This window comes from Merops nubicus, unplaced genomic scaffold, assembly GCF_000691845.1.
Source record: "Merops nubicus isolate BGI_N331 unplaced genomic scaffold, ASM69184v1 scaffold10269, whole genome shotgun sequence".
Taxonomy (NCBI): domain Eukaryota; kingdom Metazoa; phylum Chordata; class Aves; order Coraciiformes; family Meropidae; genus Merops; species Merops nubicus.
The window spans coordinates 14,485-31,829 of record NW_008628991.1 but is presented as its reverse complement, the minus strand read 5'-3'; the positions used below and the strand labels follow the sequence as shown (position 1 = coordinate 31,829).

Sequence of the window (17,345 nt, the reverse complement as noted above, 5' to 3'; positions counted from 1 at the left end):
AAGAAGAGCTCCCTCTGCCCTGCCCCCTCTCTTATCTCGGCACACAAGGCCACATCCATCCCTGTCGGCCAAGCTGGTGACAATCCCTTGCTAACAGAGGTGGCAGGAGGTGAGCCACTTGGGTAGATGGTGGCAGCTGGTAGATGGTGGTAGGAGGGAGCTGCCTGCAGGACAGGAGCCTTCCTCTTCAGCAGGCCTTGCTCTGTCACCTCCACTCCTCCTTCCAAAGCCAGAGGCGGTGTTGGCGACGGGCATTGCTAACAGAGGGGGGAGTGCCGGGGAGGGAGGGGGCTCGGGCGCAAGGCAGGCTGCCTGGGGCGCTGCTTGGTGCTGTGCATTGGCAAGCGTGGGCTGCGGGCGGGCGTCTCCCCTGAAGAAGGCTCCGTGGCTCAGAGGCTCTCGGGCCCGTGGGAGCTGATCGCGATGGTGTCCGGTGAGAGTGAGTGAAGCACTGAAGTACAGCTACTGCTATACGCTCGTGGGTCCAGCATGGAAGGCTGTGCTGCAGCATCTCAAGTGTATACTATACGCAGAAGTTACCCAGTCTGCCGGGCTGCAGAAGAGGATCATTATCTGGCAGCTGCCTTACTTTCCAGGGACACCTGCTTTCCTTTGGTTGCTGGACTCTGAGTCTGGGTTTTTCCTCTTTGACCTTTTTTGGCCACGCCAGGAGAGGGCAGGGAATCTCCTGCTGGCCCCAGGGCCTGAGCTGGGGGCTGAGGTCGGGGGGAAGGAGGAACTCGCTGAAGAGCAGTCCCTGGCTTATGCTGTCGGCAGGGAGAAGGGCTTTCCCTCCGAGGTGGCAGCTGGCTTCTGGGGGAAGCACTGGGGTTTCTTGAAGGAAGGACAGGGCTCCGAGGGGATACACAACTGGACCTCCTTGAGCTGCTCCGTGGAGGAAAAGAAGTAGAGCTTGGTGAAGGAGAAAGTCGACTTTGTATTTGTGTTGCTCGGCACTCATTTGGGACACTTCCAGCTGGTCTCTGTGCCTGAAGCCTGCAGGAGGAAAGAAGAGGGAGGACAAAAAGGAATTTCTGCAAGGGGCTCTGGGCTCCTGCCAGGTCTGACATGAATGCTGCCGGGCAATTACAAGGAGTTTCCAGCACCAGGATGACCAGAGCTACGCAGTAAACAAGATGCGGCACTGGTTGGAACACCACCCTGCAACTCTCAGTGCTCTTAACTCCTGTTTGCTCAGGTCCTCCAGCACCCTCTGGGACAACGCACAGACATGGTTTGGCTGATAGCACATATGTGAGACTGTTCTTAAAATGCACCAACCTCTGTCAAGGTGGGAGATGGAGTCTGGGCATGAGCTGGATTGCAACAGTTGGCCTCTGATGGTAACTGTGCTGGAAGATAAATCAATTCACAGGGGTCCCCTCCTTTCACCCCACATCTCTTAAAGCGCAAAGTTTGCTGGACCTGCAGCCGAGCCACAGCAGCAGCTCTGCTCCTGGGCTGGACTTCCAGCCCCAAGGCAGGAAGAAAAGCCAAATACTGGTGAATTCAAAAGGTCCATCTCCACTTACATTCTCTGTGCTTACTTGACAGAGTCAGGTGCCTCCAAAAAAATCAAGGCATAGGGATGTGCAGGGAATTCAGACCCCACAGAGATGGCCCATGCTGTTCCATCTCACTGCCAAGGCCCATGCGTGTGCACCTCCCTCTCTCCAGCTCTTTGCATGATGGTCATCTTCTGAGGCAATCACAACTGGCAACCTCACAGCCCTCGCAGCTCTAATCGTGATAGCCAGGCCAGGTCTCCCTGCAGAGTCACAGGTATGCTGGGCATGCTGCAAAAACTGAGAGCTCAATGCTGAAGGAATCTGCGATTAGCAAGATTATAGGGAAATCAAAGAGAAGGGAGGAAGGCCTCAAAGCCAGGGCAAGTCAAGAGGAGCTTGGCCCTTTGCCCACACTGAGCCAAAGAAGACAAGAGAGATTGGGATTTCACACACCAGTGAGCTGAAACAACTGCAGGAAACAGTGCGTTCAAGCCAGCTGAAGGGTGAAGCTTTGGAGGTGAGCAAAGCCCTGGCCGTGCCTCCTTAACAAGCCCAACATTTTGCATTCCTCACCGTTTTGGTCTTACCTGTAGGCAGCAGCCGCATCCTGTGGGGAGCTCCACAGCACCGCCATAGTGACAGCCACGGAGCTCTCAGACTTCGCCACCTCTAGCAGTGTTTTTACCGGTGTGATGGGCCGAGGAATTCTGCTTTTTGTGCTTATGGGTCTCTCTTCTTTCCCCAGGAGGGCAGCCTTCTCCTTCCCCGCCTTCCTTGGGATGGAGTCATCAGAGTCGTGGGTGTCTTCCTCGGAACCGGTGGCCGACAGGGTTTCTGAGGCCCGTCGCCTCTCGTCGCTGGAGGAGGCCGAGGAGGAGGCCCCCGAAGCCAGCCGAAGGAGGCGATTTTGCCTCTTCTCCATTACCAGGCGAGCCAAGTCAGGTTGCTTTGCCCTCTTATAAAGCCTCTCTTTGGTTGAGAGTGAAGTGGAAAGATCTGAGCCGGTGTCCTCCTCAGAGAACAAAATGGGTATCCGGCTTCTATACCTGGGGCCCAGCGGTCTCCTGGGGCCCTGCTGGGGCGTGCTGAGGGTCTCTGCTCGCTTAAGGTGAGCCGCTACTGATGCCAATTTCTCGAGGCCAGGCTCTCTTGTAACCACCTTGCCAGGCTCTTCCAAATCCAGTGAGAAGGCCACTTGGTCGGAAAGCTCCGGCTTGTCCTCGGGTGGCTTTCCTGTGCCGTTGGGAAGGGGCAGCTGCTCCCCCACTGTCTCTGGGGTGGTTTCAATGGGATTAGCCGAAAGTGCGCAGCTCTCCGTCTCTGCCCCTTCTAGCCCCGAGTGTATGCTCCCGTTCTCTACCAGCACCAGGTTGTCCTCCAGCTCTTCTTTGATGATGACCTCCTCAAACTGGCCTGGGGGACAGTATTCTTCATGCCTCATCAGCTGGCCGCTGGAAGACATGACATTTAAGTGGGTCTTTTCAGCAATGTGAACAAACGTGCGCTCAACTTTGGTAAAGGGGGAGGAAGCTGTAGCCACTGCCATGGGAGGCTTTGGTTCAGATTTAAGGACTGAGGACAGGGTTCCTGGCTCGGATACATCCAGTTGGCTGCCCATAGGCTGTGGCCGCTCGCTCTGAGGTGTCAGTGCAGCAAGGGTGCCCAGATCAACTTCTGGAGCCAAATCTGTGGTCACCGGAGATTTTTTCAGATCACCTGGTGAAAACAGTACTAGTGTTTTTGAGCCTTCCTCCAGCTCCAGGTCCCCATCAGCAGTGGACGCTCGACCTTTGGATCCCTTCTGGTCGTCAGCCAGGAGCGTGGATGGTGCGCACTCCTGGCTGTGCTCTGTGCTTTTTTGACTTAGGTCACTGCTGGAACCACTGTGCATATCAATCTCATCCCCTTCCTCTTCTGCCTCCTCCTCTTCCTCATCTTCTTCCTCGTCGTCTTCTTCTTCCTCCTCCTTTCCATTAATTTCCAGATAAGGTTCCAGAGGTTTGCAAGGAGCAGTCAAGACAATATTTGAGAAATCCACTCTCTTTATCCGCTGGGACACCTTAGGCTTTTCCCAGTAGTCTGACACATCTTTTCTGAAGTCTTGGTAAGGCAAACTTAAAGGCACCGCCTTGGGCAGACCATTCATTTCAAAGGACTTCAACATATACGCCTGCAAGAAGAGAGATGTGACAAAAGCAAAGGGTTAGTATTCAGACATAGCATCGACACACAAGACATTAGGAACAACAGCAGTGGGAAGCATCAGTGGAAAGCACCTGGTCCATTGTGCTTCCAAAATACACACCTAGGAAGTGATCACCCAATCTGTACAAACCTTAGAAAGGTGAGATTCACAGGTATTTATCAATGAAGGCAAAAAAATGTGCCAAAGATGTTCCTTTGTAGGCAGTGTTTAACATGGACCTTGAAGAGCTGTTTGCAAGCAGTTCCTTGGGATTTTTTAACATTTCCCAATCTTCTTCAGTATTTATATATTTAGTTTGGCATTTATGAATTTACATATTCAGTCCATCGTTACTGGAACCATTCAGCAATTCTCTTTTATGCCCAGGGCCCAGTAAGATCAAGGGGCCTCTCTGGGCCAGATAAGTTTCCTGATAACTTTCCAATACCATCCACCTTTGTCCCTGGGGCAGCAACTCTGGTAGTGCTCCTGTGTTCTTCTGTGCTATTTGTCCCTCCCTTCTGCACCCAAGTCTCTTCAGCAACTCCCAGTTCTGTCTTCTGAAGGCTTCTGCTTTCACTGAAATGATCAGCAAGGCATGAAAGCTGACATAAAAAGTATTTTTATCAGACACTGAGGCGTCCAAACATGAAAAGCAATGGGAGGACAGGACAGTTGGTGGAGGCAGTGTTCCTCAAGCAGCAGTCCGTGGCTAAGAAATTGCCTGTAAGCACCAGGAGCAGGCTGTGAAATGATTGCAAATAATGCTGACGGAAAACCAGCAGCTCACACACACAGGCACACCCTTGGCCAAACAAGAAGGAAGGGCAAAAAGAACAGGAAAAATAGGAAATGCCCATTGAAGTGGGGCCTAATTAACAAATGGTTGTAAATGAAAACCACAGCAGCACCACTCCACAAAATGGATTTTAACAAAACTATTTACGTCAACCTTCTGTTAAGAGGGCTGGAAAATGAGAGCCTCTCCATAAACTCAGGCAATCAATACTGTGTCATGTTACCCTTGAAAAGTCCTAATCACGAACAGAAGGGCTCCAAACATCTGTGTTCTCAAGCAGTATTTGACCCTGTCAGAGGATATTTAGGCTACACAACTAAACAAGCACCCATTTAAGTACATGGGCTACAGAGCTGCCAACATCTACCTGGCTATGGAAACAGATCTTTCTGTCTCTGGGTGGGGAAAGCCCTCAATAGCTTTTCCCTTGCAAGACATCAGAAATTTTTCTGAGAGGAGACTGTACTAAGCAATAAGGTGTAACACAGAGCTGGACAGCATGGCATTGCTGTAATACAAATAATGGTTCTTCTTCTGCTCTGGTCTCCCCCTGCTGCCATTGGGTTGTGCTGTAGGTACCTTTCTCAGGTCCACGTGCTTCCACCTCTGGCTGTATGAATTCCTTGCCGTGTTTAGCAAATGGACTCCCTCTCTGTCTTTCATCTTCCCCATGTATTTTCTATTTCCCTGCATGGACACTGCACTCTGAGCACAGCAGTGATTGCTTGGCTTCTACCTACCTTTGGGTCATTTGGACTGCTTATCTTGTTGCGTGCAGTACTCCAAAATTGCCAGAATGCATTCCTTAAAGCAGCCTGAGGCTGTGGTGGTTTTGGCACTGTAAATGCACCGTGGAGAAAATCCAAAGAGCATAAATATTCCAAAAAATATGAAGGAGAGAAGTTGCCTACAAAGCCAACTAAAGGAAACTTAGTTGAAATGTCTCCTCGGTCAAAAGTCATTTTAACACATATTTTCTTACCTTCATCACTACCATCACCTGAAGCTGTTAAGGAAGACAGTCCTAGGTCATCAGTCTGAGATTCTCTTTGCTGTTGAGTTAATGTGGTCAGTAACTAGCTGCAAGCAGGTTCCCAGATCAAACCCTTCACTAGAGAAGCTTGTGTCCTCTCTTGACAGTCATCATGTGTCTTTTCTACTATAGCACACTCAGCTGTTCTAGGACTATTCCCCAAAGGCTGGAGAAGAACTTTTCTGCTCCACTATACTAATGGAGAGGAACTGTGGGAAGACATCAGAACATGAGGAGTGGAGAGGCTTAGCCTGTGTCTTAAAATTGTAGAATAACAAAGGTGTAAGGAATGAATCTCTGGAGGTCTCTGCTACAACCACTCCTCAAAGCAAGATCAACTCAGAGCTGGCTGCTCCAGGCCCTGTCCAGCTGTTTTGAGTATTTCTAAGGATGGAGATCCTACAACTTTTTTGGGATCCTGTCTTAGTGTTTTGAGGCTCTTCATGGTGAAAAAGGTTTTCTTTATATCTAATCCCTCTATCTAATTGTCCTTTCATGCAGCCTGTGTCCATCACATCTCATCCTTCACTGTGCATCTCGGAGAAGAGTCTGGCATCATCCTTTCATTGGGAAGTTCAAGGAAGAAATAAGATCCCACGGCAACCCTTTTCTTTTGAAGGCAGAACAAACCTCTCTCCCTCAGCCTCTGCTCATGTCATATGTTTCTCGTTCCTAATCATCTTGTTGGCCCTCTGCTAGGCTCACTCCACTCTGAGCAGAAACTATGCTGTGCAGCCACCCCATTTTAAACAGCTACCAAGATCAGGAGTGAGCAGAGCTACACTGGAGCTGACCCAGTCTAAGTCAAAAGGACTTTCTTTACCTCCAGCAAGCTCTGACCTCTCTCTGTGTGCCTCGCTTTCTCAGAAGACACACTGCCTGTCCTTGGGCAGAGAACCAATTTTTCCCTTGCCTGGGCTCTGATCCCCACTCCTAACTCTCTTTTGACTCTGGCAGCCCATTCTCCAGGAACACGCACAGCAGTCTGTGTTTCTGAGCGTGTGCTCCCCACAAAGTCTGCTCACTTCACCTCTTCAGCACTCTGTTACTCCATAAAACTGGACTGCATTTTAATTCCATTTGGCTAATAATTACTTTGGGTGACAATATGTATTTGGAAGGCAACGAACATCCCTGATTTGCACAGAGGCCAGAGTTAGAATATAGACAGGAAGGGGAGTTAGGAGAGAAAAAGATCTACCCGTTCATATTTGGCAGAGGCAGAAATTAGCCCCTTCAAGTCCATCTCTGCCCCTGCACTCATGAACAGCTAAGTGGAGTCTAGGGGGTTGTCTTTCCTGTAAACTTGTTAAGGTTTCAAATTAGCAGGTGGGGCACGCCCAGAAAAGACTTATATCACCCAATATGAGCAGCAGCAATGTTCCTACATCCCAATGACGCTGCAAATACTGCAAAAATCAGCAAAGTTGCAGTCTCCACCTTTCTAAAGCAAGTTGGCAACAAGGCATTGAAAGTTTCCACGTCGCCTTGTAACCAGGAATATAGCCAGACGTGTCCTCAGACAGCAGCATGAGCCAGACTCGAGCTGGTGGGTTCAGGAGCTGTCCTGGCATCCAGTCTGTTAGCATGCTAATATAGGTGCTGCCCTGTGCCAAGTCTTGCACACTCTGCCCAGGTCCCTACAGCAATCAAGAGCGATGTTAGTACCTGCTCTGCCTATATGGCTTTCTGGTGATCTCACCGCTCAGCAGGACATAGAGAAAAAACTCTACAGCTTGCCTATGCCTGTGCCCCTGCAGCAGACCAGTCTGTGGCATGGCACAAAGCAGGCCTAGTGTCCACCAGAAAAGCAGCTCTGCACCAGCCTGGGGGAAAGGGAACAGTTTTCTGTGTAAGCCTAATTAATTTTCCCTTAAACTACAGAATTTGGGATTTATATTTTTTTAAATCTCTTACCTCTTGGTTTAAAACCAACATTTTAAATGCAGTAATTTGTGAAAGGAAAACCCTAACACTAACCAACCAATCAACAAGCCACAAGGTTCAGGAAAAGAAACCCCACAGTATTTCCCTAACATAAACCCAGGAAATGCCACAACTCTTCTGCCTACTGTTCTGATTCAGACGAGGCTCTAAACCGCGTCTCAGACCATGGTTACCACTATGGCACCAGAGCATCCTTATGCAGCATCTGACAGATGCACACATCTGCCACACAGCAACAGCCTTACAAAGGCAAAACAAAACACACTTTAAGGCAGTCGTCAAGAAGCAGATGGCCTTTGGATCCTGCTAGAGGCAGACTCAGAAGAATCTTGACCCTCCATATGACTCCTAGGAGGAAAACGGGACTCACGTGATGTGCAACCACGTAAGTGTCAGAGCCCTCAGCCTCATCCTAGCTTCTCCACCCAGACGGTCTCCTGCCTGCACAAACTGCTCTCGGCCTTTGAGGTGCTGGGGTCTTGTTTGCTTGCTTCTTGCTTCTCCTGCAAGGAGGAAAGTTCCCTTTGCTTGTCCTGACTGATGCAGCCTCCCCTTCCCCCCGCTTTCAGAAAAGCACTGAAGCAGTAACTGCACTTCACAACAAAGCAGACAGGGTCTATCCCCGTTTCCCCTTCCGACCCGATCCCAGACAGACCAGCAGCAGTGGGGGTTGAACTATCAGCTGCTCTGCAGCAGAGACTGCTTTCCAACAGGAGTCGTGATGAAAGGTAAGTGTGGCTGGATCCACTGAGTAGCCCTGGCAGGAGTAAATTACTTGCAGGACAGCCACAATTTTGCATCCATCTCCCCAGGGTTTTGGTGACTGGAAGGGCTGGAAGTTTACCAGATGTTCTTAAACACCTTGTGAAATGTCTGACAGGAGACAGCCACCCACCCATGCTACGGACACCATGCTGCCAGCCAAAGGAAGATGCCCAATGCAAGAAACCAAAATGGGATAAACTGTTTCATATGTTGTACCAGCTTAAGTTTCACCAGTTTGGATGCTGGTAACCATCAAGGCAGAGTTCTAAAAAACTTAGGAAAGTTTGGGCTAGTTGTAAGCTGCTGCTGTGACGTGACTGGGGTCAAGTCAGAAAACCTAGTACTAGCCTAAATTTACATACATTGAACTCATAGTGTGGCCTTCCCAAAGTACATGAAACCCATCTCCCACAGTCACAGAACTCTGTTTTCTATTCCCAGATCTGTCTTAATCAGTGATCATGTTAGTAAACAGGAATTAAGACTCTCACTGTTCTACCAGAGCTCATTCATCTCCCTGCCCAGTGGTTCCATGTACCTGAGAGCAAACGGGAACCTTCCCAGAGCTGGAAAGCAAAGGGAGTATAAAAACAAAGTAGGAAAGCAAAAAAAAAAAAAAACCAGCCATCACCAAGGTGCTGCCTTTGATTCTTTAATAAGGTTTTGGTAGTATACAAGCTTTTTTTTTTCTTCTTTTTTTTTTTTTCCGATTGTCTGGATTAACATACATGGATTTAAAAAAGGCACAAAATCCATTGCACAGCTTCTGTTTTGTTTGTTTTTGATGACATTGCCTGTTCATTGTAGTTTCAAGTGTAGGATTTTACAGTACTCTGCAGCATTTACAGCATGGTCTACATACAGGTAATTAATGCATGCTTTTATACAGGAGACAGAATTCAAATTCTCTCTCAGTATTCCTATATACATAATAATACAGTGGTTTTCTTCTGAAAAAAGCTTTAAATTGGTCTTGCATGCTCGGTGTGCCAGAAGAATTAGTGCAAGCATATATTACAGTGTTATTGCAGTACAAAAAGGGGTTAACCTTAGGCTCTAAAGGGATTAGATACAGGAAGAATAAAAAGACTCAAGGAAAACAAGCTTTGGATCCTTTTTGTCAACTACGTCCTTCCAAACAGATCCCTACTCAGTACTGCCTTTAAAGTCACAGCAGGCTGCTTCCCCTCTGTCTCCCTGCTGCCCTCCCCCTGAGATGAACTTCCCCAGTTTCTTCAAATCTTCTGTCCCTAGCAATCGGTGAGGACTTGTGGTAACTTGAGGAAGCCCTTCTGCTGTGCCTCCTAGCACTGGAGACCTGTGTGAGAGGGACTTTCCTGAGATCCACTGCTTCAGGCAAACTCAAGTCCCAGCAGATGCAGTTCCTCAGGCAAACGAGGAAGCACAACAGGTTAGCTACAGCTTCTGTCTCCTCTCAGTAGAACTGACTACAGAAACCCACATTCACCTCCTACTTGAATAGCAATTGGTAAAATATGGTTTGGACTCCCTCCTGCTTAGCAGCAACAGAAGTCTAACAGGTGACACAAGGTAATGCAAAGGAAGGATATGCTGGTCCCTGAGATTCTTCATGGGAGCTGGAAAGTCCAAGAAGCAGAAATCAAGTTCCCAACATGATGTTAGTCGCTCCATTTGGAATGGGAAGAGGCCTTAGTCCTGAGAGATGCAAATGGCACACAGACAGCAAGAGTCATAGTCTGGTCTTCCCTGTAACAGCTTTGATTTGGGTACTGTCAGGACCTTAGCATATCCTGGAAGTGACATTATCCTCTGCCAACATAGACTAAGCTTGTTTAGGACTGGGAGATCTGGCAGGATGGACAACAGTGAATGGAAAAGAACGTAGAGTCTTAGTTTCTGAAGCAGCTTTTCCTTCAAACCAGCATCAGATGAGGTAACAGTAGCAGGTCTTAGAGCTGCCACACTTGCTTGCAGGATCTCCACGTTCCAAGAATCAGCACCATAAATGTCAGAGAGATGTTCTTCTTTCCAGCATCTTACGACCAAACGCTCCACAGCCTTTCTTTTCATTTGTTTTTTTACCAAGGTGAATAGGACAGTCCTGTCCTATGCTGGATAAGTGCTCTCCTCCTCCCTATTTGTGCTTTCATATGTTGTTAGGTTTGTGCCAGTTTCCCTAGCATCTTGGATGGAAGCAATAGCTCTGTAAAGGTGGAATGCCTGCCACTCAGCTTCCTACTTCTGCATCCACCAGTGTCCTCAGCAAGAGTCCATGTGGAGCCTTCTGTCTGAGCAGACACGGGGATCACCTCATTTTTATCACTTGTAAGAGACTCAGGAAATGGTGAGCAAAGTGGGAGGAAATGATAATCCAAAAATTGTTCTAGTCCCTAACTGTAAAGGCAACTTAATAGCAGCAAGAAAGCAGAAGGAGGATTATTCTGAAAGCCAAACATCTTCTTTTGCCATAAAAATAACCAGAAGTCAGTAATGTTGAATAAGAACCTGATCTGGCTTTTTTTCAGAAAGGACCGAGCTGAAGCAGCAGGAGTCCCATGGAAATCTCCTTATCTGACTTGTTCAGAGGAAATTTGCCATTACTGTGTTTCACGTTGCCAGATGAATTAATTGCACTCATAATGAAACTGAGAAACTTGTTGGAGGAAGCCCTAGGGATTCTTACGAGGCAAGTGCACTAGATGAGGTAACTGACTTGAAACACTTTGCATATGAAAAAATAAAACCTCCAAACATAAAGCAATTTTCTTTTCAAACACTAGAAGACATGCAAGTAAATGTAAAATGGGGATCAATTCCAATCCCCAGATTACATGGTTAGCAGCTTGTTTAAAATGTACATTCATTGTAACATCATTTTTTCAATGGCAGGTGTAATACAAAGGAGTTGCAATACATCAAATAAGAAACATTTCCCAGAAATTAATCTTTGTGCTGTCCCACAGAACTGTGTGTCATAGTGACCCAAACACAAACCACATTGTATAAAAATGCAACAAAAAGGAAGGTAGTACTGCACTGATGAGCCTTTACATGTTTTATTTAATGTTTTGACATTACCCAAAATAGTTGTTTGCATACTAATAAATTACATCCTCAGTGGCAGCACCATTCCTGTCTCCAGAATACTCTGCCACCAGCTGATGGGCAAATGGAGGGATTCTACAAGACACTGAATTAAGAAAACTGGGCTGGGCCAGGTTGCCAAAATCAGATCAAAGGCAGCCAGGTGTGTCATCTGCACGAGACACCACGAGGCTACTTTCTGTAACTGAGACTTGTTCTTTGTAACAGCCTTTTGGGCACTTGGATGTGTGCAAGGTGGCCCATGACTGGCACAGAAATGCTTCTATAAGGCATGACCACTGGTGTGGCCATTCACACTCCACTTAAGGGTCATGAACACATAAACATTCATACAATCAGAAATGGAAGCTCCAGCAAAAAAGCATCCCAACACCACCCTGGGAACAAGAGCGAAATCGGGAAGCATATCTGGCTTACTTTGGTCAGCCTCTCCAGAAACTGTCATCTCCTTTGGGGAGGGCTGGCAACTACAGGGGAAGCAGGTCAAGAAGAAAAGCATCTCCAGATGAGAAATATCTGGCACAATTTATTCAATATAAACACTAACAGGAGTTCAGGGATTTGCAAATCATCCATGATGTTTAAGGCTTTAGACCTTGTCTGTGAGGAAATGCAGTTTTATTTTCTTCAGCTAGCCTCTTGAAGCCCATCTGTAACTGCCAAGCAGAGCTAGACAAATACACAATAGCTATCTTCAAATAGTTCTTTCCCATTTGTCACCAAAGGAAAAACAGAAAACGAAAAATAAAAGCTTCTCTTCTGAATAATTGGGATAAAAAGAGCCCTTTCTTATTCAATGTGAAAGCCGCAAAATGATCTCAGCTCCAGGTAAAGTTCTGAGAGTAGCACAGAGAAATCTCCCCTCATAACCATTAATAAAATGTGTCATTCATCTAAACCCAGCAGTTTACAATAAAAATAAATTAGGCCATTGATGCAATATTATGTGGCTGTAATATGAATGTGACTGGATATCAGACTTCACATGGCCTATGGAAGAGATGCTAGACCCACTGGACAAACACAGTGGGTATCTGTCACCAATCCCTCCAGATTAGCTGTACAAAATCTTACATTTTCAAGAACAATCTTGTGCCACTGCCAAACACTTCACAGTTCCACATATAGACATCATGGAAAATTAAATGACTGAGGTGTGAGAGGGAAGGACATTAGAAAACACAAAAAAGGCTGAACACATCTTTCCATGCTTTCGGATCTTCAGTCTCACAGTACATCCTATTGTTGAGCAATTTTACAATGCAGGCCTAAACTAGCAATGCTTATATTTTCTTGCCTTAATTTATTTACACAGGGTCACAGCACCAGATTCAAATAGTGCATTTTCACATGAGAGAGCAAGTGATGCTCCTGGTGACTTGCAGACAAAGAAATGCCTCAGTGATATCTGTTGTATTTGGTGTATAGGTCCCACCCACAGTCCTGACAATTTCCAGATGATGAAATTAATACTCTGCCTTCTGAAATTTTCTCTGTGCAGTCAAACTCTCACATCTGGCTTCATCCTGACCTATTCTGAAAAGGCTTTATTTGCTGCTGACTTCCTCCAGTGGTCCCACATACCAAACAGCAGGGAAGGAACTCACAGGAAAAATGAAGCACTTGGGGACCTTTTGTGTGGGGAAGGCATAGGAAGGTACGAGTACTGTGATTATTAGGATTGTTTCTGAATAAATTCTGGAAAGGCTAAACTGAGGTGCTTGCCTTGGTTTTCCATCTGACTGCAGAAGGCTTCTACTACAAAGGAAATTATCAGGTCTCTCAGAAGAGGCTGTACGCTTTGGGGCAGTGTAGCCAGTGATAAAGATGGTACCAAAGCCTGGCAATGCTACTGAGACAAAAGACAAATGAGGTAGTTAAACACTCCAAAGTGAAGCCTTTGGAAGAAATGTTTGAAGCACGCAGAGAAATGTCCCAAATGACATTTTTTTTGTTTCTGATCTTCAAGTGCTCACAGCCTAGAGGAGTTAGAAAAGAAGGTGTATGTTAACTGGCTTTAGAGTAACCTTTGGAAAAGAAACCCAGCCCAACTACTGAAGAGTCACTCAACCTCTCTGCTTCGTAAGCAGGCTAGGGGAGCTGCTGAGGACACCTTTGCTTATTATTGCTGATCAGTTTGGAACAATAGGCCTCTTTCCAGAAGCCCTATATGAAAAAAAAACCCAAACTTAAAAAATGATTCACCTCAAAAAGAAAAAAAGGATTAACTGGTTCTTAAAAGCATGATGCCTTCTCTTGTAACACCCTGGTTTGACTAGTACAGAACCAGCTGGAGAGACCTAGCTGCCAAATGGGATCACAGAACAAATTTGAAGCAAGATACTCTGATGGCTAAATACCAGTGGCACAGGCTAGGTAAGGGAAGAACTGTCATTGTATGTGCCAAAGTAAAGAACACCAATCCTTAAGGTAAAAATCCACCATTCTGTGATACTTTCAGGTAAAACAGGCAATGAGAGGATACACCAGTGAGTTAAAGTTTAGAATTAATGCAAAGTATCAGGTCTGTTGCACTCAAAATTGCCCTGTCCTGGCTGCCTGAAATTTGGATTCCCCTGTCTTCCCAACTCCCAGGCTGGAGAATGGGAGCTGTGTCTTAAGGGAAAGAGCATCACCAGCTCTCTAAATTTAGCTGCTCATTTACAGAATAATTTTGGGAAGTTTGCTAAGTCCTGAGGACACCAGGACTTGAAACTCATCAAACTGTCCTGAAAATGAAGGATATCTTCCATTATCACCTTTGAAATCCAAACGCCTTCAAATAACATGATCTCTATTCCTCACACAGACTGGATGGAGAGGTAAGACTGCTCCAAGTACCAAAATGTGCCTTTTTTCACTATTTCCTCCAAGGAAATTCAGAGGAAGGGAAGACAAGAGGCTGATCAAAGTGCTACACGGCCTGTATGGCGCACCATGAGGTGGTGCAGGAGGCAAGCCTTGCATATTCTTGGGAGCAGCAAAGGAAGGAGGCAGTGCAGGTGCCCAGGGACACAATAAGGATATGAAGGATGAGACACCACAAATGCCAATGGAGGTGAACCATAGGGACAGGTGAATGTTTGGAGTGAGACATCCACTGGCAATGTGGGTGGAGTAAGAGTTCTGTCATATGAGGAAGAGACAAGATGGGCAAAAGGAAATGAAGAGGCAACTAGGTCTAAGAGAGCATCTCAAGCAGCAAGATGAAGATGAAAGGGTTCTGCCTCCTCATCACATTGTACATGAAGCCTACCAACAGCTCAGGGCTACAGCTGACTGTTGTTCTTGAATCCAGATTCAGATTTAGATGTAAGCTAACTGGGTGGCAGCTGAGCAGCAGTGTCTCAGCTTATGGCACAGTGGGTGACATCCCGGAGGAGAACGTTAGCCAGTCCTAGAGTCAGCTGCCTTGTCTCAATCTATCTGGGAGGCCAACTGTCCAAGTACAGCTTCTTCATCCTGGGCTAGGGAGGTAGCAACTGCCAACATCCTTCACAACTCAGGTGGTAGCTGCTGCCTCCCAGCACTGAAAAAGAGAAGGTGTGCTCAAACCCTCACACTCAGCTGAGTACTTAGTAACTGAAAGGCAGCTAAAACAGCTTCATGTACACTCCTCAAAAGTGATACAGGATTTGAGAGGTGGGATGATCTGCCTCTGTCCTTGGGGAACCTTAAAGAATCATCACATGAACTACAGGAAAAGAGATGAAGTAAAGGAAAAATCAGGGACATCTGTCATACATGTAAAGGAAAAATCAGGCCAGGCTGGAAGACTCTGAGAACCACAAAGACACTAAGCCAAACAAATACAACTTTTGAACTAGTTTGTTCTTCTCAAAGCAACAGTCTTGCAGCAGCCTTGAACACTGCAATGCCCAGGTTCAGGCCCACAACAAAGAGAAGTGGAAGAGCAAAAGATACTTTACATCATGAAGAGGTAGCATAGGGATAAGATTTTGTCACCAACACGGCTGCTTTACAGGGCACTTCTATCTTCCATTCTGTCATCACTGTAACAAATGAGACTTTAAACAGCCAAAGAGGTGATGCAATGTAACTCTTCCACTTACCTGCCCCTCAACAGTGGCAGAAAAGTATGGGAATGATGGATAAAGGCAGGTTCACACCTGGGACTTTGTCAACATGGGTGTATCAATAGGATGCTCCTAACTTAATGCACTGACAGCTGCAAAATGGCACCTTTGTCAGTATAGCTTATTTTCAGTCAGCCTCCTCTCACAAAAACCTTCTCCACTGGAAGTGAATGTATGCTGACATAACTACATTTACCCAATACATGCTAGCTTAACCCAAGCACTTAGAGTAACACTTTCACAGAAATCACATCTCATTAGCTTCTCCCTGTGGGAAGGAGGCTGGGGAGAGAGTGATAAATTGGAATCATCTCCCATTCCACACAGAAAGAAAGTAAAAGGAGCCAAAAGACCAAGACATACAAAGATGGCTTTTGTGTGTATATAGAATAGATGTGCATTTGCTCACTGAAGTAGAGCATGAGATCCTAGCTACCTGTCCTTCTGATGCTAGTATCTGATGATCTGTATTGTAAAGGAGTGGCAAACCCTCATTTCAATTCCCATTTTGGATTCTGAGAACGAGAACATCTCTTTCAGGATGCAAACCCTGTTCTTGGACCCTTCCAATGAACACAGTTTGCCTAAGAGTCTGATCCTGACAGGAAATTTTATTTCACTAGTATTGATCTACACTGACTTACACCAGCTGAAGAATTTAAGCAGCCTCATCAAACATAAGAAGAAAAATAACTAGGGCAATTAACTTTTCAGCCTACAGCCCCATGATCACTTTTTTTATGAACAGTGTTCCATCAGTTCTTTTTTGCCCAGCTGACCCTGGTCTGCCAGTACTGTCAGATGTGCACATGCACAATGAACCAAAGCTGAACAGAACTTTCCTTCTCCCTGTGCAGGCCCATGCAGCCACGTGAACACTGGCACAGGGAGAGGGCCAGAAGAGCTGAATGGGATGGGGTGGAGGTAGGAGGGTACCTCTTTGAGAACCAACACTACTGTTCCCCTACTTGATCACGAAAGCACAGACCTCAATGGGAAACGACTGCTCGTCACTTCCTTTGAGCTTGCTTTTCTTTTCTGGACAACTCATTTTGGACATATTTACATTTATGACTGCAGTCATAAATGAAACACAATAAATAAATGCAATATAAATGTAATTTACAGATTTTTTTTTTTAGAATTGCACTGTAAATGGTTTTAATATTAATTTATTACATTTCCATATATATAAAAAGAGCTATTTTCACATTTCTTTAGTTTGCCAACTGTTCCTCATCAACGTGTAGATTCAAAAGTAATTATTACAGCATTAGATGAAAATGTTAAAAAATCTGCAAATTGGCTATTTTATAACACTCTTTGAATAGTACTGTAACATCAGGATTCCATCCATTAGCACCAATTAATTTTTTTTCAGAATTAAATTGCAAAAGCCATATTGTTCATGAAATAAAACTTTCCATAGAACTCAGGTGACAGTAACATGTCCAATTATTTTGGTACAGAGCCCAGATTTGATCATTTAACAGGACTGGTTTAGAAAACAGTATCCCACCTTACAGAATCTGAATAGTGAAGAATTCAGTGTCTTTTAATCATGTGTTATTAGGTATCATAATGTATTACTACCTACATAGGTGGTAGACTGCTGGTTTTAAGACCTATGTCTTTAAAACGAGCGTCTTACTTCTAGTTTCACCTCTGTTACTTTATCTTCCAGCACCTAGACCCGTATCTTTGCCTGGCAGGTTAAAACCCCATCTTGCTCTCTTCAGGCAAGTACTCCTAACAGCAATCATGCCACTTTTTAGTTTTGTCTTTAACAACAGATTGCATTTCTTTAAGCTCATTCTGCAAGGCAGGTTTTACAGAATCAAACAATTCTTGTATCACTTCTCCTTTTTGATGTTTTGAATAGTGATCTCACCAGTACAAAAGATCTCCTCTCTGCTTACATCTT

General features: G+C 45.7%; 1 protein-coding gene across 1 annotated transcript in view; it reads right to left on the bottom strand.

The window, feature by feature from the left end:
- Window positions 1–569: 569 nt before the first annotated feature.
- Window positions 570–17,345, bottom strand: part of LOC103779230 (tau-tubulin kinase 1-like) — a 29,232-nt gene continuing 12,456 nt past the window's right edge. Inside the window, exons 4-5 of the mRNA XM_008946854.1 lie at window positions 2,096–3,663; window positions 570–996 (exon numbers count right to left, since the gene is read on the bottom strand). Coding sequence (XP_008945102.1) covers window positions 570–996; window positions 2,096–3,663 — 1,995 coding nt within the window. The remainder of the gene's footprint in view (window positions 997–2,095; window positions 3,664–17,345) is intronic.